Below are 25,265 nucleotides of genomic sequence, written 5' to 3' on the forward strand. Positions count from 1 at the left end.
GCACTGGTCCAAAAGGAGCACTGAAAGCAGAGGCAGGAGGAATTCGGGGTGGTTCAGCAAAAGCAGTGCTGAGTGGTTGGTGAGAGCAGACTTGGTTAGGTAGGGAAGGGTAAGCAGCCAGTGTGCTGCGCTAAGATGAGGGGCTACTTTTAGACGCACCTATTTGAGCTGTATAGGTTGGATGAGTGCCTGAAGTTGGGCTGCTGGCACCCCTCTGAACTGCAGGGTTTGATCTTGGCCAAAGAGGAAATCATAAGTAAGGAAGTTTTTGTAATTCACAATTAATGACTTATTTGTTTTTCCGTTAATTCCAAGGCTCTACGTTTGCCAAAGCCAAGCCTGAAATTCCCTGGACATCGCTAACTCGGAAAGGAATTGTGAGAGTTGTATTTTTTCCATTATTCAGCCAGTGGTGGATACAGGTTACTTCCCAGCGTATTTTTATGTGGCTTCTGGTGCTCTATGTTATGCAAGGTAAGGGGTGGTAGCAGTCTGTGCCACAATCTTTCTTTTGCAAGGAATTTGACATCATTTTGTAGTCTACAATCTAAAGCATAAGGATCCTATCTGAAACCTACTTAATGTAAATTTCAAGATGTGTGGCACTAGTATTTGCAGTAATTATAAAACAGAGTAAAAGTAAATAGTTAAGACATAAAACCTGGGCCGTGCTTTTAATTTTCGCATTTGATACCATTTCTCCTTTTCAGTCATAGCAGTTGTGTTGTATTTCATGATGCCTGTTGTGAATGCAAGCGAAGTCATGGGACCAATGTGCCTTATGTTACTGATGGGAACTGTTCACTGTCAAATAGTGTCCACCCAGATCAACAAACCTTCAGGAAACAACGGACTCAGCAGGCGGAGGAGGTAAGTGGGGTAACGGGTTCATTGGTTGGCATCAAAGTGTGTGATGGATTGCTCGTGGTAGAAGTTAGTGGGTAAGTATCTTCTATTTTTATGTAGATATGTCATTTAATCATAAATATGAAAATGAGTATTTTCTGTCTTGCTTGTAATCTTTGTATAACCAAGACAAATACTGCAAATTTACCAGGCTACAATAGGTCTGGTTTAGTTGTCAGCTGGGCCTTTTTCTAATGTAGCTTTTAATACACTTTCTTTTTGTGGCCAGAGGAGGGCATTCTGCACAGAAAGGCATCTTCAAGGTTTTGCAAACCAGTCTGGTGTCCTGCTTTGGCATTAACCGCAGGGAATTGCTAATGTGTATTGAGAACAGGCAAATGATGACAGAGACAACTGTGTGTATTCACTGGTGGCAGTTTGCTTGTGTATGTGGGAGATGTTGCGGTTTTTCTGCTAGATATTTAGCTGTTAGGTGTCTGACTTACTTAGTTTAAACACTGATATAATATATTTGACCACAGGATGATAGATATGGATAGAGTTTTGCCTCCATTAGATTTCTACAGTAAAGATTTTGTCTCTTGCATCCTTTACTAGTGATATACTGATGTCCTATGGGTATATGCATAACTTCTGTTAATGCAAATAAAATTTATTTTATTTGGAAATAAGCATTCTGTCTGCATGACTTAACAAAAATAGCATCTAAAAGGCTGATCAAATCTGATTCAGATCTTTTAAGAAAGGCCTAAAAGTAGCTTGCTATAGAAATTTAGTTTTCTTCTTTTTAAAAATCAGGAAGTTACGCAAATCTGTGAGTGTCGATGGGAACAGTTGGTCTTCTCCTGACAAAAACAGTAAAGAGGAGCAGTCTGAATCTGCATCTATTCTCAACAATTTATTCAGTATGCTTTTCCGAAGGAGGTATGTAATATTCACTGGGTTTGGTGTATTTGTAATGACACTGTGAACAATTTGACATCTGGAAAATGAAGACAGAATGTATACTGTCACTGACATCCCCAATGTCTGCCAACTAGTTTCTTTTGAACTAAAAGCACTCTTGGTATTGTAGGAGGCTGATTCCTCATTAATTTTTAGTATGTCCTTATTAGGAGATCATACCATGTCTCATACTATAGCTAAAACTGCGTGTTAGATGAGTTGCAGAAAGTGGCAAAGCTCATTGTTACTTATCTGATAAGTGACATTTCTTGAATGTGTATGCTCAAATTATATTACTGTTTTATCTGATTTCTAGAAGCAATTGTGCCTTCTAGTCTAAGTTGCTTGAATAGTCATCCCACTTTACCACCTTACTTTTTCTAAAAGTAACTGGAGGAAAAGGAGGATAGATTGTTTGGGATAATATTTCATTGTCTTCTGCTGTCTTCTCAGGTGAGTTTCTTGACGAGTTTTCAACTGACAGGTCCTTTCTCTTGATGAGAACTTCTTGTCTTCTGAATTGCTCTTGTTTATTTTTTCAAAATAATAATAACAAAAAATTTCCCTCTTGGTTTAGAAGTTTTAAGATGCCATTAGAGTTACAAAAGAACTGTCCAGTGAGAGTGAAGCAGATACAATTCTCTTCAACACAATCAGGACACAGAGAGCCTGTCAGCAGAAGACAATTATGTATTCCCTTAGCTATATTGTTTAATGTTGTACCTGTGTAGCAAGTGAAAGAGACCTTGATGTTTTCCTCAAAGAGTTTTTCTCTGGCATAAAAGCATTTAATTGTATTTTCTCTCATAGGATTAGAAGAGTAAAGTTGGTAGCTGAGAAAGGAACTGAGACAGAAAATGGTGTGAATGCTGTGAATAATGGCATTAAGCACAGACATGCCAGATCTGAATACAGGCTGTTGCACTTCAAAGAGGAAAATAAATTTTCCGATGGGGAAAAGAGCCATCAGGTACTGGCAGGAAAGATCCATTTGAAGTCAGAAATTTCAGTGTATGCCATATGTGCCCAAAAGCGTGTTGATACTTAACTGTATGGTTTGATCTGATACAAGATAATGCGGCCTTCTACTAATCTTTGCTTGCATATAGGAAGCCTGAAAAGCCTTTCTACTTCTCGACTGATCAGCTGACATAGTGCCAATACTTAACTGTCAGCATCTTTTCATCTGTTACAATAGTCAAGTATGTCAAACATAGACAATCCTGGAAAATGACTGTTTTACCAGGGTGCTTGTTTAGTTGTAGAGACTTCTGATCACAAGATGCTCAGTTAAGGAAGACTGCTGATAATGACTAAAAATAAATAAATCAACAATTTTCAAAAATAGTTCCGTAAAATAATTTGCCTTGCAAACAGTTCCCCACAATATCCTCTTAGGGGGAGGCAGGAAAATGAAGACTGAAACATCCCTTGGGGAAAGAGAAAGACAGAGTTAAAGCATCATGATCTCTGTTGAAATCTCAAAAACATAAAGCTTTGTGGAGTTACTTTTGAGGCTCCTGTGCATTGGTAAGGTGTTAACTCCCACATGAAGAACTTAGATTAGAATCTTTGCAGAACACTACTGTAGTACTGTGCCATCCCAACTCCTGTACTTCTAGGCATTTGGAGAGGAGCAGAGCTAGGTGTAGGGGACACTCTCATGATTTTGGGTCTGCTAGCCACCATCTTGTACATATATCTATTCTCCTGGACTTAAGATTACTGGTGAGGCATAGCAAAGAGCAGCTGCTGCCTCCTCCCCTTCCCATCCTTGCTGCAAATCCAACTTCACCCCACCCAAGATTCCCTCTCATTACCTCTGTAGCAAGGCAAGGGCGGGGGTAGGGAGTTAAAATTTGTGATGTCTGTGATGCTAAATTGGATTCTCTTTCTGCATGTTCTGTGGAGATCACAGTCTGCTAGCTTTTGCAGGTAATTAGAGGTTACTGTGTATACCAGTGTAGTAGCAGCACTGGCTTTGAACTTTTGGTTTGGTGCAACTGAGGTTGGTCCTTTTTTGGTGCCTTAGTCTTACTTCATCTGCTGTATTTCTAGGATGACTGCACCAACAGAGGTGGCATTTCTGATGAGCTTTCGAGTGAGGAGGATGCTGAAGCGATAGCACAAAGGATCTTGTTACGCCAGAATGTTGAAGGGGCTTCCAGTGACAATAGCTACGAAGAGAAGAAAGAGAGGCCTCTTCTTTATTTGAACCAGGCTGTCTCACAGGTACTCATGTAGACTTTATGCCGTTTTCCACACAATTTTTCGCTATTGGGTAATGAGCTGGTTTTCCTTTGGTTTTGGCAGGTCAAGCAAGCCCTTAAAGGTGCCAGAGACTCCGATAGTGTCGTGGAATCTGAACTAGAATCCACATTATATAGTCAGGTATGGTTGTAAATTCAAGAGACAGAGCTTTACCGAGCCTGGCCAGGGATATCATCCCCATCAGAATAGACGGTGCTTCAGCATCTTCAGGTGTAAGGTGTGGCCTCCCTCCCTGCTTGTTTGCAGCTTTGTAAACTTTGTTCACAATTGTGAGTATACTACTTTGCTTAACAGAAACAAACCAACCAACCAAAAAAATCACTAATGGCAGTGTAATATGGTCCAAGCTGCCTCTAAGAGCTGGTGTTGAATTGCTACAATTGCTCTTGTGGTTTGGGAGGCAGCACTGTAGATTTTATGCTAATAAATTTTGATTTTAAAATGCAGAGATAAATCTATTCTGTGATATATACTCATTCACTTCATTACTTTGTTTGTCTTGCGCCCTGCCACTCCCTACCTGAAAATAAAATAGAAATATGAATAAAATATATGAATATACAATTATAAAAATCTATAAAGAAATACAAAATATAAATGAAATCTTAAAATAGATTGTGCAAAAGCCTGAAAACTTTTGCATTAGAATGAGTAAGTCAATTTTTATTTTGTAAAGTTGGGAATAGAGGCAGGGAACTACTGCTATCTGTGTGACTTCCTGTGTAGAAATGCTGGTTGCAAAAACTGTCACTGAGTAATACTGTCATTAACAGTTTGCATCAGGTGGGTGTGACTGGGTGTTCTCGACTGCCTGGGGAAGCTGATTTTAGCCGATTGCTGGGCGGGAGGAGGAGGTGCTTCTGCAAGTTGGGCGTGGGGCTGTGCTGTGTAAATTTTGCTCATCTTCAAAGGACTCGAGGTCCTGCATTAGTGTGGGATCCCGGAGCTGTAGTGTGACCCGGAGAGACTCGGAAAGTACTCGCCATGACTCTGAGACAGAAGATATGCTTTGGGATGATCTGCTTCATGGGCCGGAGTGTCGCTCATCCTGCACCAGTGACAGTGAGGAAGTGACTGTGAGAGGCACCAGGCGGGATTTGAAGGAAGATGTTTTCCAGCAGGTTTGTTGATTTGTATCCCGTAGCTGCGGCTACTATGAAAGATTCCACATACACCTTCCCCTTTTCCCCCGTCTGCCCAAATAATATGAAAGACACATCTGAATGTCGCTGATATAATGTAAGCAGCCTATTGCTGGATGAGCCCCTTCTGTCAACCGTGCTAATCACGTGGAAGTCTGGAATGATCTAAATAGTGTCAATGATAACTTCCGCCTCCCACCCCCCACATCATCTGGACCACTGCTAATCCCAAAACAAAGTATTTCACGCAAAGACAAATTTGGACTCCCCCTCTCAATTTAAAATACTTTCTAGGAAAAAGCATTAATTAATAACGGGACAGAAATAGATTATATGCCCTCTGCATTCTTTTCTCTTTCGTAGAACCATTTGTTTTGGCTGCAGAATACAAGTCCAGCATCTGCAAAAGTGAGTGCACTGATCTGGGAAGGGAATGACTGTAAGAAGGTGGACATGTCTGTGCTGGAGATCAGTGGGATTATCATGAGCAGGGTAAGAGGGCTGTAAGGCATTGCAACCTCTCTCCCTCATGCTTTAAAAAACCACCACCAAAAAACATGCAAATAGCTATACATGCAGATATGAAGTACAGTATAAAACTGGTCCCTCCTCAGCTCCAAATGAAGTTGTCCCAAATGTTCTTACTTTAAAACTGCATCAACCAAAATTTAGGAGGTCCTGTTGAAGACTAGTGAGTGCTGATTACTGTTGTTTGTGTCTCTGCAGTGTGCTGAAAGTGGTGGTTTTATTATTTGATTGGTTGTTGTTGGTTTTGGGCTGAAATGGGTGGAATTATTTTAGGCCATGTCCTTTGAAGGGAAGGGGAATTGAATGCTTGGTTGAATTAATGCTGCCACAACATCCTGCCTTTTCCTTGATGCAAAAACCCAGGTAATGATCCTGTTTTTGTTCCTGCTTGCCAGGTTAATGCCTACCAGCAAGGCGTGGGTTATCAAATGCTGGGAAACATCATCACCATTGGATTAGCATTCCTACCATTCCTCTACAGACTCTTCTGCACAGATAACCTGGAGCAGCTGTGCTCCATTTCTCTAAAGGAGCTTTTGCACATCTTTTGTGGAGCACCTGCTAGCACTCCTGTCATTGTTTTGTCTGTGATCAACTTCCTTGAAAGACTTTGCTTAACCTGGATGTTTTTCTTCATGATGTGTGTTGCTGAGAGAACATACAAACAGGTAGGTTTAAATGTATTGTTGCCTTTCATGCACCCCGGGGCAGGTGTTCTACCAACACCATGCTGCCTGTCGCTGAAGACACTGGCAAGACAAGCCCATCTCAACAAGCTGAAGTGTCAAAGCTGGTACGACATCCAAGAAGTTTAGGTAGGCAAGACTCCTATTCCTCAGTCACAAACTTAAACCTGTCAATACCCTTCCTGCCCCCTGCACTCCCCCTCTTACCTGCCCCTCTGCCCCCAAGGGAAAAACAGTCTTGAAAGGCACTCTGCGTAGAAGCGAATGCTTCATCGTGGAGCTGTTTGTGAAAAAGAAAAAGCCTACTTAGTTGGCATGTTCCAAGATGGAGCATTAGATAGTTGGCTGCATCACATTTAGCTCCATCATGACTGTGGGCACTAGCTTTGTCAAAAGTGGCTGTACACGTTGCATGTGCTGTAGGCAGGCTGGTGTTATTTACTGTTTTAGTGAGAGCTTTGTGGCTAATCTTGCATAGCAACAGCAGTTCCACTTCTGCAGTACACAAGAGGATTCCTGTTATTTACCGGAGAGGTGGTGCACCAAGGTCCCCCTGTTAGGCTTCACCCTAAGGTGCCACAAGGCTGACCTTTTCTGCCAGTTACCATCCCAATCTTTTTTGCCTTAGGGTAATTTATGTTTGTGTGTGTATGTTTTTGTTTTTAATTTGCAGAGGTTTTTGTTTGCCAAGCTTTTTAGTCACATTACATCTGCTCGGAAAGCCAAGAAATACGAAATTCCTCACTTTAGACTCAAGAAGGTAGAAAACATTAAGATCTGGTTATCCCTTCGTTCCTATCTAAAGGTGAGTTCTGCTCCAAGATGGGTGCATTTGACGATTACAGAGGGCGTAAGCAAGCCTCTAGGTACATGTACTTTACCTCACCGCTGTCTGGCACTCTGGGCAGCGCTGCTTGAATCATTAAATAATTACAGCTGTTTGTGGTGAGTCCAGACTTAACAGCTCTGCATCCAAACTTTAGACCTGACTCAGTGTCTTTTGTTTCTGCAGAGGCGAGGCCCCCAGCGATCTGTGGATGTTGTTGTATCGTCAGTCTTTCTCCTGGCTCTTTCAATTGCTTTTATATGCTGTGCCCAGGTGAGATTTATAACTTTTTTTTTTAAAAGAAGGGGAAAAAAAAATCTGAACTACTGGAGGCTTTTCTTTTGGCAACCTACAAAGTGCTTGAACTGTAGCTGTTTGTCTCCAAAGTAATAGGGAGGGTTTTTTAAATAGGAATTTTTTAAAAGCTTTGCAAGGTTTAGTTGGTAATAGGTGTTCATTCTCTGTGTTTGCAGAGGAGAGTGGGTTTTTATAGAAAATTTCAGGACATAAGGCTTTTGTGCACAAAGGAAAGGACTCTTTGCTGAAGTACCTCAAGTGTTCACAGCACATTTCATTTAAAAGGCCTGATTGCAGCACCCTCTTTAACCACTGTTGTTGAAAAGCAAGTCAATAACTTACACCTTTTACTCCCTCACTAAACCTTCTGTTACAGTAAGCAGTGTTAATGCTGGAGCTGTTTTCTTGGTTTCTTTGGTTTTGGCAAGAGATTCATTACAGCGTTTAGGCAAGTTCTTGATACCATGGAGATGCAGTTGTGGTAGCAGTAAGATCAATGGTTATGACCGATGATCCTGACTCTCACTGCTGTGATTGATTGATTGCTTTTCTGAGGAATAAGCTTCTGGAGGAAATAATGACAATCCCAGTACTGCTGTATTAGACGTGATGAGCACGTACTGGGAAAGGCCGAATCAGCTTAGCATGATTGCAGCGGTCTAAGGCTGCCACTGGGACAAGCACACATGAAAGGAAAGACATTTTATTACCAGTTAATTGGAAGGACAGAGGAAAGAGAAAGAACAAGCATCCTTTTCTAAGCAGAAGGAAAAAGATCAAATTCCAAGCCAAAGCCAGCTTAGAAAAAAGACCTTTTACTTCAGCCTAGTAACATGACTGAATTACACTTCAAGGGAAAAATTATCAATAGCTATAGGGCATGGATGTCTGTTCAGACGAGGAGTAAGGAAGGGCAATGCTTCTGCACTTCTCCAAAAAACAGGCATGTTACTTGTTACTGACAGTAGCATTTTTTTTTTTTCAATACAGGTTCTTAAGGGTCACAAAACATTTCTGAATGCAGCTTACAACTGGGAGTTCCTAATCTGGGAGGCAGCACTTCTTCTTTTTTTACTACGTCTGGCATCTTTGGGGTCTGAAACCAACAAGAAATACAGTAATATTTCAATCTTGCTTACTGAGCAGGTATCGCCATTTAGCTTGTTCTCCCTTTGGTTTTGTGTGGCATGTTTGAAGTTTCAAGCCAAGCTTAAAAAATACTGGAATCAAATTTTAAAATTTAGAAATCAACACTTGTGCTGGACAGAAGGCAATGAACACTGTACAGCTGGGGAAGGACAAGCTGTTAAACATCTGAACAGACTCAAACTCTAAAATTCCATACTATTTTTGTCTTTGGGTTAACACACGTCTGTCTTAGTCATGTCAATTGGAAAAAGAAGGAATTATATTATCATCACTGCTAAATTACTGTCTGTGGATGCATCACTACTTTAGGAGTGACAGTAGACTGCAAAAAATGGCTCTAATTTCCTTCAGTTGAAATTAGTTGGGGGCTAGTTCTGGAATATTAACATCTGGTCTGTAATGTCTCTCTGTCCCAGATAAACTTATACCTAAAGATGGAAAAGAAGCCAAACAAGAAAGAACAGCTGTCTCTAGTAAACAATGTTCTGAAACTATCTACAAAGCTACTGAAGGTAGGCCACTCTCCCTAAAAACATAAATTTTATGAAAGCAATGACTAAGGACAATGACTGTGTGTTTTTGCACTTCCCATTTCTCTTGTCTCTTCATTAGGTAAGTTATTTCTCACAAAGGGTGTTTTTCTGTGCTTCTGTAGCCATGGCCTAAGATTAAGCAACACAAGACCCATGTGGTTAGTTAGCACTGCAAACATTTGATTAGTAGCGGCTTATTACGATTTAGGTAAGTGACAGGAGAGGCCAGTATGAACACAGCATGTCTCCTTACTGCTTGAATCTCATATTTCTTCAGCAGCTTTGATGTTGAAGCTTGTTGACAGTAGCAGAGTCGATATTTGGAAAAGAAAAAGCATAGTCCAAGAGTCTAGACAAGTTCTACAGCCTGTTGTGTCAAGCTTGTTACACAGCTCCTGTGGACAAAGGAGACTTTCCAGATTCAGCATGGCTGTTTCTTAGAAAACATCTTTGAGCTGGTAGGCCTGAAATACAGAGTAGAAATTTCTGTACATACATTTAAGGAAGGATACAGAGGCAGTGCACGATTAGCAAAGTTTGCCCAAGAGCCAGTATTAAGCTAAAAGTTAGAAGATTAACTCCTTATGGGATGGACTAATGCTAATGGACTTTTTTTTTTCCCCTTTCACTGCAGGAATTAGATACTCCATTTAGGCTGTATGGACTGACCATGAATCCATTAATTTATAATATAACACGTGTTGTAATACTCTCTGCTGTCTCAGGTGTTATAAGTGATCTTCTAGGATTCAATATCAGAGTAAGTATAACTGACTCCCATACAAACTAACAGGAAACACCATTGCCAAATTCCTCGCACCCAAGCAGAAAGATCATGGGTTTGCATTAGGCTCCCTCTACGTGGTAATTCAGAGAACAGACCATGCTGAATGAAGCTCCATCTCCCTGAGCCAGTCTGGCAGGGAGGAGGACAGGCTTGACTGTCCTCAGTGGCCCCATTCAGCCACTAGTCAGAATCCTGGGTTCCTTCCCTTTAGAATGAAGACACCGTTCTCCTGTGACTCAGACTTTCACATTAGAGCTTGCTGAGCAGAGCATTCAACATAGGATAGGCAAAGGAGACTTGAGTTTTACCTGTAGATGAAAGGCATTCAGACCTGTGGCTTTCAGACCAATACTCACTCTCTATATCTCGTTTCAGTTATGGAAAATTAAACCGTGACCTGACCCCAAACATCAGCCCTCTCCACCAGAAAGACAGACCAGAGAACATAAATAACCAATAGCTTCGGCAAAAACCAGAGGTGCTCTCAGACTACGGAAATCTGCAATTACCACTTTTTTGACAGATTCTCAGTGTACATATGAGAAGTTCTCCTTCTACTTTACTGTTCTAACACATAAATAATAAACTGGTCTAATTAGTAAAGTCATCCTATGTCATGGACACACAGCAAAACAGAGTTCTGGGGCCAAATAAATACTAGTAGCTGGCACTGAAAATAGCCATAACCATGTGCACACAGTGTGGGGCATCAAACACTAAAAGCCATGTGAGAGCTCCTGCTCAAGGGACACCGATGATTGCTACAGGTGCCTTGTTTCCTGTGCATGTGACAAGTGAAGAGTTAGCATCATCCTTTTTCAGTGAGCTCTTGGAGCTACACTGAAATGTTTAAATTTTGTGCATCCTTCTTCAGAGCTCTGCTCAGACTGGTACTATGTAGATGCATTCACCTGTATGTATGTGCTGAAAAGTATTTTTCCCTTCTTACAAGCTCAGCATGCTTGAGGCTTTGCCTCTTTACCCTGAACTACTGCAGGATGCAGCAAAATTTGGTCTGCACAAGATGAAGTCTGCCTCCATGTTGAAAGTTAAACAATATAACAGATTCATGCTGGTTGGCTTACATTGGGTCTTCTGCAAATAAATGATGTTTTTTTGAAAACATCAGTTACATGAGAACAACCTTACCACACAAGCATCTATTAAGTATAGAATGTTTTGCTATGCTCGTTCCCTGCAACACCTCAGTTAGTTACACTTAGCCTGGACTCTGTACCAAGGGCATCCTGTCGTGCTGAGCAGCTGTTGCAGCTCCACACTGCAATAGTGCCTTACACCGAAATACCTGAGGAAGAAATCTGTTGCGAGAATCAGTTCAGTGGAAGAGATGTGGCAAAGACTTCCTCACCCAAAAGAGGATAAAACATTTTGTTTAGAAGACAGACATCTCTTAAACTTACATTTTCCTTAACCGACTCTACCATCATCTTATATTAGTAATGAAAAAAGCAAAAACTGAGGAACTTTTCATAGCTTCATTCTTTCATGTAAGGGGTAAGATGGCATAAGAATTTTTGGTAGTAAATTGTTTACAGCTATTTTCTGTACAAGGAAATGTTGTAAAATGTAAAAGGAGATGGCAATTTTATATATCAATGTACAAATAAACCTACAGTACAAGTATTTCACCATTAACAACTGTTTCTACATTACTTGATGATTTTTGTAATACTTTTGTTGAACGTTTGTTATTTGAACAGGGAGTCAAGGAAACTTCCAATAATAAATTGCTTTTGTTTTCCAGAGGAGTATTAAAGTTTGTGGGTAAAACCTGGGTTAGAGATTTAGCTGTTTAAAGTATCACACCACTGAAAGTCAACAAAGAGTCTATTTTATACAGTGCAGAACCAACAGGCCATGAACTGGAGTTTCTTTTTAATATCTATATAAAAAATAATGAGTGATTTACAGGTCTCTCTCTAGTCAGAACCTCAGAAGTATGTATAAAGGTGCTGTACAATATATAAACATTTACACCCAGTACATCCATACATTGCTTAGCATTCCAAGGCCACATTGCTAAGTCATCTGGTACAAGTAAGTACAGATACAAGTTCTATGGAAGGAGAAATCGCACACAGGTAAGACACTAAATCAGGTCACATTAACATATAGAAAAAATATAGGGATAGTTGATGACAGGGAAATAATTTCAGTGGTGCTAATTCATCTTTGTATTAAACATCTGAATTTGTTACTGTACTCAGTGGTTAGGGCAAGTCCATACAACTCAACATAAAACAGAATCTCTTGTTAAGAATACATGGTTAATATCTACATAGGCTACTTCAAAGTATTAAATACTTTCACAGTCATACTCCACAACATGGAGTATTTGTACATATTATGCTACACAGCAAATCTCAATGGGTCACCCAATGTCAAGCAGCAGAGCACAGTTCACATCTGCTTTAAAGCCTGTTTAATTTTCAAAGTCTTTGTTGAAAAAGCTGTTGGAGTAGTCACCTGTACTTCTAAAGAATTCAACTCGGAACTGATTCACTGTGCTTCATTAAGATTTAAAAGCTTTAAAAAGATAAAATGTTTCAAAGCCAAAACAAGATACTAATTAATTTACTAGGAAATCGTAATTAGTTTGAACTTTAACATGAGTCAGTAAAGCTTGGCCTTTTACACTTCTTTCTCCTTCTGCAAACTGGACCAATGGCCTCTTTTTACCACTTTTTTGCCATCATTAAAAACCTAACATGTCAGGAAATCATCACTAACATTACAAATAAAATAAACCCCTTCAATTTATGCAGTCTGGTGTTCTTACAGCTGTAGGACAGATGTGTCAGTAGATTTTGGTGGTAACATTCCTCTTGCTAAAGTATGTATTATAGCCCAAACAATAGATACGAAGTTTCATGTACCTGTGTATCATCCTATTTAGCACTCAGACCAGATCACACATTCGAAGTAACATATGGGAGACTTCTAATATAAACAGGCAAGAACTTCATTTAAGAAGCTACTATAGCAGTTGGTTCTGTCCTAAAGGTCAGCTGTTATCTCTACAGAGCAAAAAAATCCAACTCCTAACTAGCATTAAATAGTTAAAGATGGGAGTTCAGTATACAGCACCACAGTGAGGCTGAAAATAAATGTGCAGTCATTGCTCATGTTTACAAAGAATGCTAAGGATGACATAGTGCCACAAGTGAAACCAAAGGAATTATGTTATTTAACAGAACCTAGAATTTTTCTTCCCAGACAGATGTTTGCAAACAGTTGTTATAAGTATCCTCACGAATCCAGAAAATAAAGCAATTTTGCTGTGTTCATATAAAGCAAAATTACAAAACATTGATTATGTCAAATATAATTTTTATCTACACGATTTTGTATTAGGTATAAAAATTTAAGAAAAACCATCAATTGAACAGCATCAGTGGCTCATTTGCTGCCCTGGAACTGATAGAACCAACTCACCCACCTTCTTACTGAACCAGTAAGAACATGCGTATTTCCTTATGTAAACATGCAACATGCTCTTGAGAAAATACCCATTTCAAACAAAACCTCACTTTTCCTGTGACTGGAATACATATGAGAAGAATTAGATTGACTGGATACAGTAGATAACTTGGCACAAGAACAAGAAGTGAGTCATGATCACATTGGCAATATAGGCATTAAATAATTTTGTTCAGAAACTCACAATACTATCTGAGGAAGCCGTAGCAGTGCAACGTTGAGAGCAGCAGAACACCGCCTTCAAAAGGACACGGGGACAGCAGCTTATGGAAGAGTTTCATTTAAGCAATCCAAAAGGTCCTTCATGCAGCTTAGATAATTTAAGAACGAATCAAATACTTTCCACCCTCTAACCATTTTCTGAAAAAAATGACAACTTCAAGAAAAGAAACAACGCTTTTAAATGACCATTATTAGAAACTTGATTAAAACATGTTCTTAAAAAAAAAGTGTCCGTCAAACCCGTTTTTCAGCCACACCTGCTGTTTGAGTGACTTTACATGCACTTGGTACCCTCCAAGGTCCAGGAGTTATCGGTGTTTTCTTGACTGAAGAACTATTCTCAGATTTGGAAATTCCATCATCTTTGGTTTCATCGGGCAGCTCCATGTGCCTCCCTCTGTGTTGTCTGTTCAGCACAACAGTTTCCTGTGTTTCTAGCCTTCTTTGTTTCTCCATGGAAAGCAGTGGAATATTGGAAAGACTGGAAGTTTTCAATCTGGTGGAACTTGGTTCTCCAGAGTTTGACTTCTTTATTTTTTCATCTTCAGATGTGTTTCTCCCAGAGTCCCTGAAAGGAAGATTATTCTCACCAAATGTTGCATGTTGTCGCTCTGGAGACCACCCTTCCGTCTTTCCAGAAGTTTTCTGCTTCATGTCTTTCCTGGTGACTCCTGTTTTACCATTTCCACCTTTCAATTGCTCGACAGTCATCTTATCACCACCCGTTGTTCTATCTTGATATTCTTGTAACCTGCCTACTGTTTCTATGTTTCCTTGCTTACTGAGATGCTTTTGGGGACTGGCAGACCTTCCTTGATTTCCACTGGAATACTCTTTTTTGTTACTATTGTTCATCCCTATTTCTGTGTGTTTACTCTCACTCTTTCTGGAACTGTCAGATTTATGTGAGAGATTGCCATAGTTTTTTTCAGGATCCCCTTTTCTGGGGCTGTGGAATCCTCTGTGAGGGTGTCCCTCAGCAGCCACTAACTTTTCTGGACTTGCAGATCTGTCTCTTCTGGTCCCTAATTCCAAACTACCTTTTGTGATTTCAAACCCAGGACTGGAGGGACATTCCCATCTGTTCTTTGCTCTCTGGGGAGAAGACAGAGGCTTCATCTCAAACTGATTTTCAGTTAAAGTGCTTATTTTTTCAGGCACAGTGTTCTTTGCATGTTCCAGTTTCTCAGATAGCTGAACTCTTGTTAAAGCTTCTCCTGGTACTGGTAAATAACACATTTCAGATGGGGAAGCATAATGTGAAGATGAAGATAATGGTGACTGTTCTTCATATATTACATTTGATGAAGATGGATTATAACTATCCCAATCACCTGGAAGTGAACAGTGAGAGATTTGACTAAATGATTAAAAAAAAAAAAAATCACTAAATGTTTTAGAAACATGCATACTACTGAGGCTCCAGGATGTTATATGAAATCTTCAATTTAAAAAGATTGTGTAGTGGCATACTCTCAAAGTCTTATTTAGTCACTTTTCTATATTGCATTGTTCTGCAACATACAACAACCATAAGGATGTGATCTGGGAAAAAAACTTGTGCTTAGAACGCTGGCACAATCTTTGTGGGACTGACAGAGTCTTATATCAGCACAACTTTAGAGCCTACATAGAAAAATTAAAAAATAGGAAGTCCCTGACCTACATTGTTTAATATAAGAAACTAAATCAACTGAAACTGTTATGGTAAAAGAAAACTGAAAACAGGGAAAAGGTAAGGTTATCCATAGCTTTGCACTTTAATAATAGGAAGAGATGAAACACAAGACATGCAGATTTACCAAGTCTTTAAGGAAAAACCAAGAAAAGCACTGAAAGCCCTTAATGTTGCTCAGGTTTCACGTAGGGACACAGACTGGAAGGAGCCAAACCTGAAGGAGGAAGAGAAAAAGCCCAGAACTACATACCAAAATCACAGAGTACAGCAAGCAAGATTTCAATCAGAAATGTGTGATTAACAGCAAGACAAGAGGCAACAAAACTCTTCCCTTCTCCACAGTTGCTCATCTAATTTAAGTTGTTTAATGCAGTCTCAGGCCTCACTTTTGACAGAGGGCTGGTTGAGATGGTCTCCAGAGATTCCTTCAGACTTTTTCTATGATTGTGTGTGTTTCTACCTCAGACTCGGGAGATTTCTGTGAACAAGAGGGCCAGGAGTGATTCCAGATAACGGCTGTGCTGCCCTCGTGGTGCAGGATAAACAATGTTTATCACTGCTGAAATTATACCAAGCTTAAATAGCTGTTAGTAAGGAGAGAGCTGGAGGTACCCTCACACTGCCTCCCTCTCTTCTAGCTTGTAAATGCTGATTTTAAAGAGGACCTCAACAGAAGCTCATCAGAAAACAAGGAGGACTGTATTTAACTTTCACCTTTAATGAGAAGGTAATTCAGTGTGAGAGACAAACCCAGCCAGCCAGGAATCTAGTAAGACGGCACAGAACAGACCTTGCAGTTCACAGATGGGCTGTTTCCATGCCATGCGCTAATGCACTGATTTTACTGTGCTGTGCCGGCTGGAACAGTAAGATGTTAAGAGCCATCTTCTAGCTCTCTGGAGGAAAGAAATTGAGAAAGTTCTGAGCAGATGTTATCCCTTGAGTGGATGCCAGTTGCTGCCTGTAAATAACTGAACACAACAAACTATCTGGTAGTTCAAACTCTGTGTTTTAAAATTTTCAAAGGATAAACTCATGGTTGGTCACTGTTATTGAAAAGCTCTTAATCAGAAAAAGTGACCTTACAATTTAAGAAGTTTACCATCAGATTCTTGGTGCCAGCATCAAGGATTAAAAGATTAAACCATGTACTCGGAGAGAAAGTTTTAAAGTACTTTGCTTTAAAGTACTGCCACAGCCACAAGTCTTTTTGATTTGTAGTTTTGGAGCATTTCCTAAGTCAGACTCAAAACTGTCAGTTCTGTGCTCTGCAGCTGGACTCAGAAGTCCTGCATGCATTTAACTTTTCTGTCCTTTTTTTTTTTTTTTTTTTTGCCTACGAAGTTGTGCTTTCCTGTTGTAGATGCAGAATTCACAACTTTAAACAAACAGAATCCACTCGGAGAGCAAAGCTGTCTCTCCCCCTGCTTTCTCAAGTTTTGGCTTTCAAAAACAAAGTATTCCATAATTTAGAAAGCTAAAAAACAGTGAAGTAAATCTGTACAGAAATAATATACTTAACAATATAGGCATTTTGAACTGAGTGCTGTATCATAGAGAATTTTAATTTAAAATTAAAAGGCAATCAGTGTTAATTATCACATTTGTATAGGTAAACCTGATTAGCTTGGACAGAGCTGAGAAACTTATTACAGTTACAAATATGCAATAATTTCACACTGTGTAATATTCCTAGGTACTTGTCATGTGTTAACTTTACCCAAAATATTTCTTATATTTTAGAACAAATACGAACACCTGCACAGCTGTCAAAAAGGAAATTGCTAACTATTTCAGTGAACAAGCACCAAAGTCTTCTTATCAGACTGCACTCCACTGCCTTGGACCCTCAAAACGAAACAACACTTGAGATGACGTACTGTGATCCGGTATCAAGCCAGTCCCTGGTCTCAGCAGCAGCAAAACTTTATTCCCTCCAGCCTGAATCAGCTCAATGGCTCGTGTGTGAGTGATTCCTTGGGTGGGTTCTCCATTAATTTCAACAATTTGGTCACCAACCTGATGAGAAAATAGCAACCAGGTTAGTCTTTATGAATCGCTTGACACTATAAACTAATTCTTAATTTAGAAAGAAAAAAATAGAGTCAGATGTTTCTATTTTTCCTCTCATGCTAAAATCCACTCAGCAATAGCAACACCATCCCACAGCTGCTGATTAATGTGATGCAATGCTCTGGCAGTTCAGAGTGCTTCATGTGGGTCTTCTGCTCAGCCAGCTCAGTAAAAGATCTCAGGTTTCTTAAACACATCTTCCATTTATTTACAAGTGATGAGACAGATACAGCCATGTGCTTGAATGAATTTTTATTCTGGATCATCATATGGAGGGAGCTTAGGGATGAACCACATCAAACTTGGCACCATGCGCCTGTTTAAAGTCACACTGTCTAGGTAAGTAGCACAGCAACTTCTTTACACTTGATGCAGAGCTGAATGCTATTGTGGCAGAAGAGGTTTTATGTAAGGAAAGGCTTTTTTATTCCAGGTAGGAGATCACCACTATACTGTTACCAGTACTAAGGTCTCTGAGGCCAGTTAGCAACTTACAGAGGTATTGGGCAGGTAATTACAGTTCACACCACCGTTGCAGGAAAGGGGTTGGAATAGCATCCCGACAAAAAGTGTCATGAAACGTATTTCGCAGTACATGGATCAGCCAACGGATGTCACTAGTGCATAAAATCAACAGCTAAAGAGACTGACTGGGCTTTGTTAAACAAGCCGTCTCTGCCAAAGGAGGTCACTGGCTGGTTTTGCATTGGACAGGACAGGACACTCCACACTGCACGACATGCCTCCCCTCATGCTCAGTTGCCATTAACTGGGTGAGAAATTTGTCTTCACTGTTTTGAAGTACAGCCAGAAAACTACACCATTTTCCAGCTGATGAGGGAGGGACTGAAGGATGCGAATAACCTCATGCTGGGCAAGCACAGCCCCTCTCTGCTCCAAACTGCTGGGGCCACACGGCACAGCGCTCGTGGCCCTGCTCCTCCACAGCGGAGAGCTGACGTGCCCCATGGGATGTGACCCCCGCCTTCCATCGCCGCAAACGCATCCCTGTATACACACATCCCCTGCACAGTAAGGTGCTTGGTGCCACGTGGTGGGAGGGGGATTTGCGCAAGACTGCTGAGGACCCACAGTCCAGAGTGAAAGCTGACACGTGGGAGCTGGAGTGCCTTCAGCATTACCTTGCTATCACAGTCCCCACACCAACCCGTGCCTTGGCACAGGTCATCTACGTAAAGCACAGTACGGTCAGCTGGGAACCTCTTGGTTGCTCTTGCCCGGAAAGCAAAGCCCTGGAGCTTAGTGTAACACCACTTGAAGGAACAATAGAAGAGAAAATATTAGTACTAAATACTACACTCATGTAGTCTCTCAAGCATGAGGGAAAAATGCTAATTACTGAAAAGAATTAGGATAATAGAAGTTAAAAATGTTTAGAATTTCACATCCAGTTAAGCCCCACAGTAGCCCCAGCAAGTGTCTTTGTCCACACTATTCTACAAACTACAGTACAAATGGAGGCAACGCCTTGGGCCAGTGGCCATACGTGCAGTGAAGCACCAGGACTGCAGGTGGGACGGCATCTCACAAGCACGTGGCTCAGCGTTGTGCTCCAGCCTCTGAAAATTCAGCTCTGGGCAGTAGTCACAGATTCTCACATATCATACACATCACAATATGATATGTACCCATATGCTTTATGGGTACAAAAGCAATGTTTCTTTGCTATTGTACCCATATATTTTGCTTTTACTACAATAGTTGAAAGTGAATTTCTCACACAAATGTAAGAATCAACATTAATAATCTTTGAAAAAAAGTTAGATTTATATCTCCAAACACTGCACAGAACAGCAATAGCACAATGTACACACAAACATTCCTTACAATTTCACTGACTTGGACAGTGATTCTCCTTTCAGCTTTCTGCTCCCCTATGCAATTTTCTTGTCTGGGCTCCTAAAGAATCCCAAGTAGCTGCTGCTTACACCCTGGGATATGTACGTTACTGTAATTCACACATGGATGGACAGTTCATTTGGGATGGCCAGACCTGTTATGTATTTTCTCCTTTGAAAGCCTACCGCCGCAGCATTTGCTGTCACTGCACAGTGATGGCTGGAAGAAGGGCAGCTGTCCTAATGCTGTTCTGCCTGCTGGGACCCTGCACTCATGAAAGAACACAGTTTGTTGCCACTGGGTAAATTAATGTGTCAAAAGGCCAACTTGATCAACAAATTTATTAGAGAAGACAAACTCACATGTACTCTCCCATCTTTGACAGCTGGCCCATCTTCAGCAAGGCGAAGGATGAACAAGCCCATGTTGTACTCCTTTCCTCCTCGAAGACTGAATCCAAACCCCCGAGGGCCCCTTTCCAACTCTACTGGGAAACAGCTAGGATTCTGTGTAGAAGGCAGACAAAAAAAAAAAAAAAAAAGAACCTGTAGGCAGATTTAAACTTTTGTTTTTTCTGGAAAAATGCTTCATGCATTTCTACACTTCGAGAAACGTGCAATCCACACTTCAAACTGAATTCATCACAACTCATGTGCGATTAGATGTTATGGTTTCATTCTCAGTCTAAACATACAGAGCGTTTCTCCTTTTAAGTTTTAGATATGCATGAAATTTCTTTAAGAAATTTTGCCAAAGGGTCTGTAGTAGCCTCATTGCAAGCATTTTTGGGGTTTTTTTTATAATTATAATGGGTATTATACTATACTAAGGAGATAATAAAATTTAAAACATTAGCAAAAACATTCTCTGAAACACTTCAATGCATTTTTATATGCAACTTTTCTACCCATGTCTAACAGGGAAATGTTTTATTGTTCTGCTTTTCAATACTCTTTGGCAATGTCACTGTAGTGTCTTGACGAACGAGTATTTTGCATGTGTCCGCATCCTCTGGATGGTTACCTGTACGTGGGAATGACGGCTACCAATAACTGAAACAACGCCAGCATCGGACTGTGTCAAGTGCTTATGCTCGGGCCAGGAAAGCCTGTAACTATTTGAACCTTCTTTTCCAGCTTCACCTTCCATAGCTCCCCTAAACAGAGATAAAAGGGTGTGGATGTTACCTTTGCATGAACAATCCCTCTGGTCAAGATTTTCTAGCCATTCTCAGTTCCTTTTGCCAGAAGCAAAAGCTCTGTACCTGTCTGTGCTGGAAGGGTTGATCTGTGCTGATCCCAGAGGTCGGTGCTGTGGAGCTGGGCTCTGCCTGGCAGAGTTTGTTCCTGATGGAGGACCACGGTGTTCTAATAAATTCAAACAAAACTGACAGTCAGAGAGAACTTCCCAACTATAAAGCTAGGCACACTCACCACGAGGCCACAGTGACCATCAGCGCTGAGTCTGCTGTTCCTAAGGATGCTACTGCCACAGCATCTCAAGTTGAGCTGACCTCACCGCAGTCACAGGGTGAAGAGGATTTTCTAAGATCTCATGCCATAAGCCAGGAACCCAAGTGCAGTTCATTGGTTCCATCATGGAATACATTCCTAGGAACTTTATTCTTGCCTATGCAGCTTTTCCTCAGAAAAACAGCAGAGTTTTAACCAAACCAGACATGAACAGAAGGGTTTTAAGACTGTCTGCCAGTTGATAAAGACCAGAAGGGATTAGGGCTAGTCAAATTCATGAAGTTGGTTCAGATATTCAATATAATAAAATTTTGTAAGAGATCACAGAATCACTAAGGTTGGAAATGACCTTCAAGATCATCAAGTCCAACCATTAATCCAGCGCCACTAAACCATGTCCTGAAGCGCGACGTCCACATGTTTTTTGAACACTTCCAGAGATGGCGACTCCACCACCTCCCTGGGCAGCCTGTTCCAATACCTGACCACCCTCTTGGTGAAGAAATTTTTCCTAATATCCAATCTAAACCTCCCCTGGTACAACTTGAGGCCATTTCCTCTCGTCCTATCGCTGGTTACTTGGGAGAAGAGGCCAACATCCTTGTCGCCACAACCCCCTTTCAGGTAGTTGTAGAGAGCGATAAGGTCTCCCTCAGCCTCCTCTTCTCCAGAATAAACAACCCCAGTTCCCTCAGCCGCTCCCCATAAGACTTGTGCTCCAGACCCATCACCAGCTTCGTTGCCCTTCTCTGGACATGCTCCAGCACCTCAGCATCCTTCTTGTAGTGAGGGACCCAAAACTGAACACAGGATTCAAGCTGTGGCCTCACCAGTGCTGAGTACAGGGGCACGATCACTTCCCTACTCCTGCTGGCCACACTATTCTTGATACAGGCCAGGACGCTGTTGGCCTTGGCCACCTGGGCACACTGCCGGCTCATGTTCAGCCGGCTGTCAACCAGCACCCCCAGGTCCTTTTCCGCTGGGCAGCTCTCCAGCCACTCCTCCCCAAGCCTGTAGTGTTGCATGGGGTTGTTGTGGCCGAAGATCAGGAATAATGTCCATTTGGGAACATGTCTCTTTTTAGTAAGAGGAGAATGAGGATCCGCAGGGGCAATGAGGATTCAGAGGTGAAGACCCTAATGATGGAGGGAAACAGTCAACTCGTTTAAGGCACAATGAAGAGTTTGCTACCAGCCAGCTGTAGGAAAGGTTATGAACTGGTCCCATAACCACAGCGGAGGGACTAGTTCACTGACGGGTTATCAACAAGAATTTTAAAGTGTTTTGCCTTCTCCCAAAGGCTAAGTAAAAATTAAAGTAAAATGATATTTTAATAAAATCTTTTAAAATAGTTTATTTTCCCTTCCACACAAAAAACAGTGATTGTGTGCTTTACAATAAATCCAGTGCATTTATGAAAAAAACATGTTTAAGGATACAAAATGTCTCTGTCACTTAAGGGTAATGAACCATAGTCTACGCAAAAAGCTGCCTCTTAGCTAGAGCCTGAAATGGCAAGTAGTGTCTCAGGATGGAACTTACATGCTGGAGTTATAAACTAATGAAATCCTTGTCCTTTTAGGGGTTTAAAAAAAAAATCCTAAGCACCAAAACTAGAGATGTTCCAGTCCTCTGTTAGGTGTATCACATTACTGCGTTTCCTATGTTTGTTAAGAACAAACAAAGGTCAGTAACATATACAAAGCACACAAGCATCTTAAAGGGAAGGAAAACATAATGCATATTATTAGACTGTATTTCTCAGTTATGTGAGACCTCCCAAGTCCTTCACAGGACTGCTTGGTGCTATTACTATGACATGCCTTAAAGAGGTTTTTCTCTAGATGTAAAATGTCAACTTTTACTCCTGGTTTACACTCAGAGTTTTAATTTAGAAGCACAGGCAAGAAAAATGCCATCTGTTTGTACAAATTCTCCAGTCCTCTTTTCAGCCTGCTCTCTTGTGTTTCCAGCTAATACATGACAAAAGCTGACAGGCTCCTGCTTTTGTGAAAAATGTTGAAGAATGTCTTCTGGCACATGAGGTGGAATTCGTTTATTCGTATGAAAAGCAAAGATCACACATCTGTGAAAGCTAGGAGGGAGAGGGAAGGGGTACAAAGTAGTATTTTCGTTGCCAGTCTCAGAGGACAGCACTGAAGATGATGCACTGGGGAACAAACTCTACTAGGGTTTATGCTTTGTGACGCTGAACAGCTTCTGGCAAAATGGGCATTTTTCTCTTCGGAGCTGCATCCTGCATCTTCCTCAGTGTTAACCACTGTCTTGTGAACCATTTCTGTGAAGCTCAGCTCTCTCCCTGCAACGCAGTGGGGAAAACGCCCGAAGCCCTGACTAATTCGCATCCACTCTGGCTTTCTATGGGAGTCGGCTGTACAGAGAGTTATACTGTCAGCTGAACCGTGTTTCTCCAGCTAAATCAAGGAGAATTTTAAAGTAGTGATGTATTCCCATTTCAGTGGAACAGGTTCTGCTTCTCTCTCCTTCACTGTAACAAAATTCTTTATATCTGAAACACGCCAAATCCAGCTCCTCTAAGCCACACGTTTTTTCTGACTGGTCTCTTCAGTCTAGTTTTATCACCTGCTACTGACTTTTTGTTTTTCCTCTCTCTGTTGACTCTCCTCAGTTTCTTGTTTTATCTCTATATTTTGGCTCCAAATCTGTAATTGAGGAAGTGGCAAAAGTTCTTATACCGAGTCCAGGTAAGGTCATGCATAAATAAGGGGAAAAAATATTATATTCAGAAAGCTTATTTTGAAAACAAAGCTGATTAAGAGCCCCAGAGAAACAGATCTAATGCAACCAACTCAAACTTCAGTTACATTATAAACATTGCCCTAGGCAACTGCTTGGACATGTGCCCCTTCAAACTGGAATGAATTAGATTTGGTAGAAATGAAAACCTTAAAACAGAAAAACAACAATTTATAGAAGTCTCTTTGCTTCAAGCATTAACAAAAAGGAAGATTAAGTCTGAAATTCTGTATTACAGGCTGAGATAGCATGTTAAATATTTGCAATGAATGTGAAATTAGAGAATCGTCTGCTGGCTTTATTCACATGCTGGCTTTAGGTATTTATCATTTAAAAGGTGAAGAAAGCCAACTTTCTGGCAAAATAATGATAGCAAGTTTAATTAAACCCACAAGCAGCACTCCAGAAAAATGCAGTGGTAAGCAGGGTTGGAAAACACACTTTTCTCTTCAAATTATTGGATTTTACGTATTTATAGTGAACTGCTTGTGTAGAAACAATACCATACTGAAGGCAGCATTGCATGGGAGCTTTCATCAAAAATACAGTCTCTAAAGACGGGACTTTGCAGTCACAAATACTCACTTTGCTGCTTAGATGACAGGGCAGTTGCATGTGAATAATTTGCTAGCAGCTTGGGAGGCTCTGCAGGAAAACCCTGAGCAAGGTTTTCATGGTGGGATGTGACCGTTTTTCAAAGGGCAGTTTTGGCAGACAGAACTCCAGGATGTTTCTGTTGTATCCCTGGGATGCAGCATCAGGTAATTTGTGTATTTTAAGATGGCAGGAAGGAAAAACTCAGAGTGCCTAAATGCAGAAGATCGGGAAAGCAGGTGTCCCTGCAGCCTTAAAGCACGCTAGCTCTGCCCGTCAGAGCCGCTCCAGAGCATCCCAGGAGCACCTGCCTCATCTGGAACCAAGTTCCTGGCAGCAACAACAGCAGCAAGAGACAGGCACTGTCTGAGAACTCTGAGCGTCATCCTGTGTCCGCTGTAGCTCCCCCAGAAGAGGTCATTTCACTTTGGTTAAAGAATACAAGGTGTGGACAGGACATGTTTCCATGTGAGCAGCAGTCTCCCCCTCTCTCTCACACGAGAAACCATGAGAATTTCTATTACCCTGCATCGTGTTGTAACACTCGTATCTTATTTTTCAGTACAACCATCTTGGCAGCTGTCTCTCTCTGCCCCATCTGCCTTCAGCTCTTCCAGAGCAAACGAATGAGCTTCACTCTCTTTTCTTTCATTTCCAAACGTCTTAAAATATTCCACTTTAAGTGAATTAACTTCCGAAGTTACAAACATCAGACTTTGGCAGTGCGGTAGGACCCATCCACCTACTGGGGCCACGTACCGTCCTTACCTTCCTCAGCCACAACAGTCAAAGTCACCACGTTGCCCGCGTCCTTGATCAGCTGCACTATGCTGTCGTGCGAGAGCTCAACAATGGATTGACCATTCACCGCTGAGATGCGGTCTCCCACTTTCAGCTTCCCACACTGGTCAGCCGGGCTCCCATCTATAACTCGCCCGATCTTGTGAGGAATCACTAGGAAATCAAGAACAGGCCCAGCAACACAATTAATATTCATGTCAAATAAGCATCACACGGACCCAGAATTGCCCGTCATCCCAGAGATCATTCCTG

The 25,265-nt window shown here is 41.1% G+C and overlaps 2 protein-coding genes across 2 annotated transcripts in view; one reads left to right on the plus strand and one right to left on the minus strand.

Moving 5' to 3' along the window:
* The first annotated feature begins 284 nt into the window (after nucleotides 1-284).
* Nucleotides 285-10,433, plus strand: PHTF1 (putative homeodomain transcription factor 1). Its single transcript, XM_010291608.1, is given in 15 exon segments — nucleotides 285-474; nucleotides 711-870; nucleotides 1,666-1,791; nucleotides 2,623-2,782; nucleotides 3,871-4,044; nucleotides 4,126-4,203; nucleotides 4,995-5,204; nucleotides 5,589-5,717; nucleotides 6,149-6,421; nucleotides 7,113-7,244; nucleotides 7,452-7,538; nucleotides 8,553-8,708; nucleotides 9,128-9,223; nucleotides 9,879-10,004; nucleotides 10,407-10,433. Coding segments are annotated over 15 exon segments (2,118 nt in total). The 3' UTR covers nucleotides 10,428-10,433.
* A 4,362-nt stretch (nucleotides 10,434-14,795) lies between these two features.
* MAGI3 (membrane associated guanylate kinase, WW and PDZ domain containing 3) overlaps nucleotides 14,796-25,265 on the minus strand; it is a gene marked incomplete at its 5' end in the record, with an annotated part of 26,353 nt that continues 15,883 nt past the window's right edge. The window contains 7 exons of the mRNA XM_010291609.1: nucleotides 14,796-15,088; nucleotides 15,557-15,646; nucleotides 17,313-17,451; nucleotides 19,728-19,871; nucleotides 20,389-20,521; nucleotides 20,630-20,732; nucleotides 24,981-25,166. Of these exons, the coding sequence (XP_010289911.1) occupies nucleotides 15,597-15,646; nucleotides 17,313-17,451; nucleotides 19,728-19,871; nucleotides 20,389-20,521; nucleotides 20,630-20,732; nucleotides 24,981-25,166 (755 nt within the window). The remainder of the gene's footprint in view (nucleotides 15,089-15,556; nucleotides 15,647-17,312; nucleotides 17,452-19,727; nucleotides 19,872-20,388; nucleotides 20,522-20,629; nucleotides 20,733-24,980; nucleotides 25,167-25,265) is intronic.

This window comes from Phaethon lepturus, unplaced genomic scaffold (assembly GCF_000687285.1).
Source record: "Phaethon lepturus isolate BGI_N335 unplaced genomic scaffold, ASM68728v1 scaffold38807, whole genome shotgun sequence".
In the NCBI taxonomy this organism is placed as follows: domain Eukaryota; kingdom Metazoa; phylum Chordata; class Aves; order Phaethontiformes; family Phaethontidae; genus Phaethon; species Phaethon lepturus.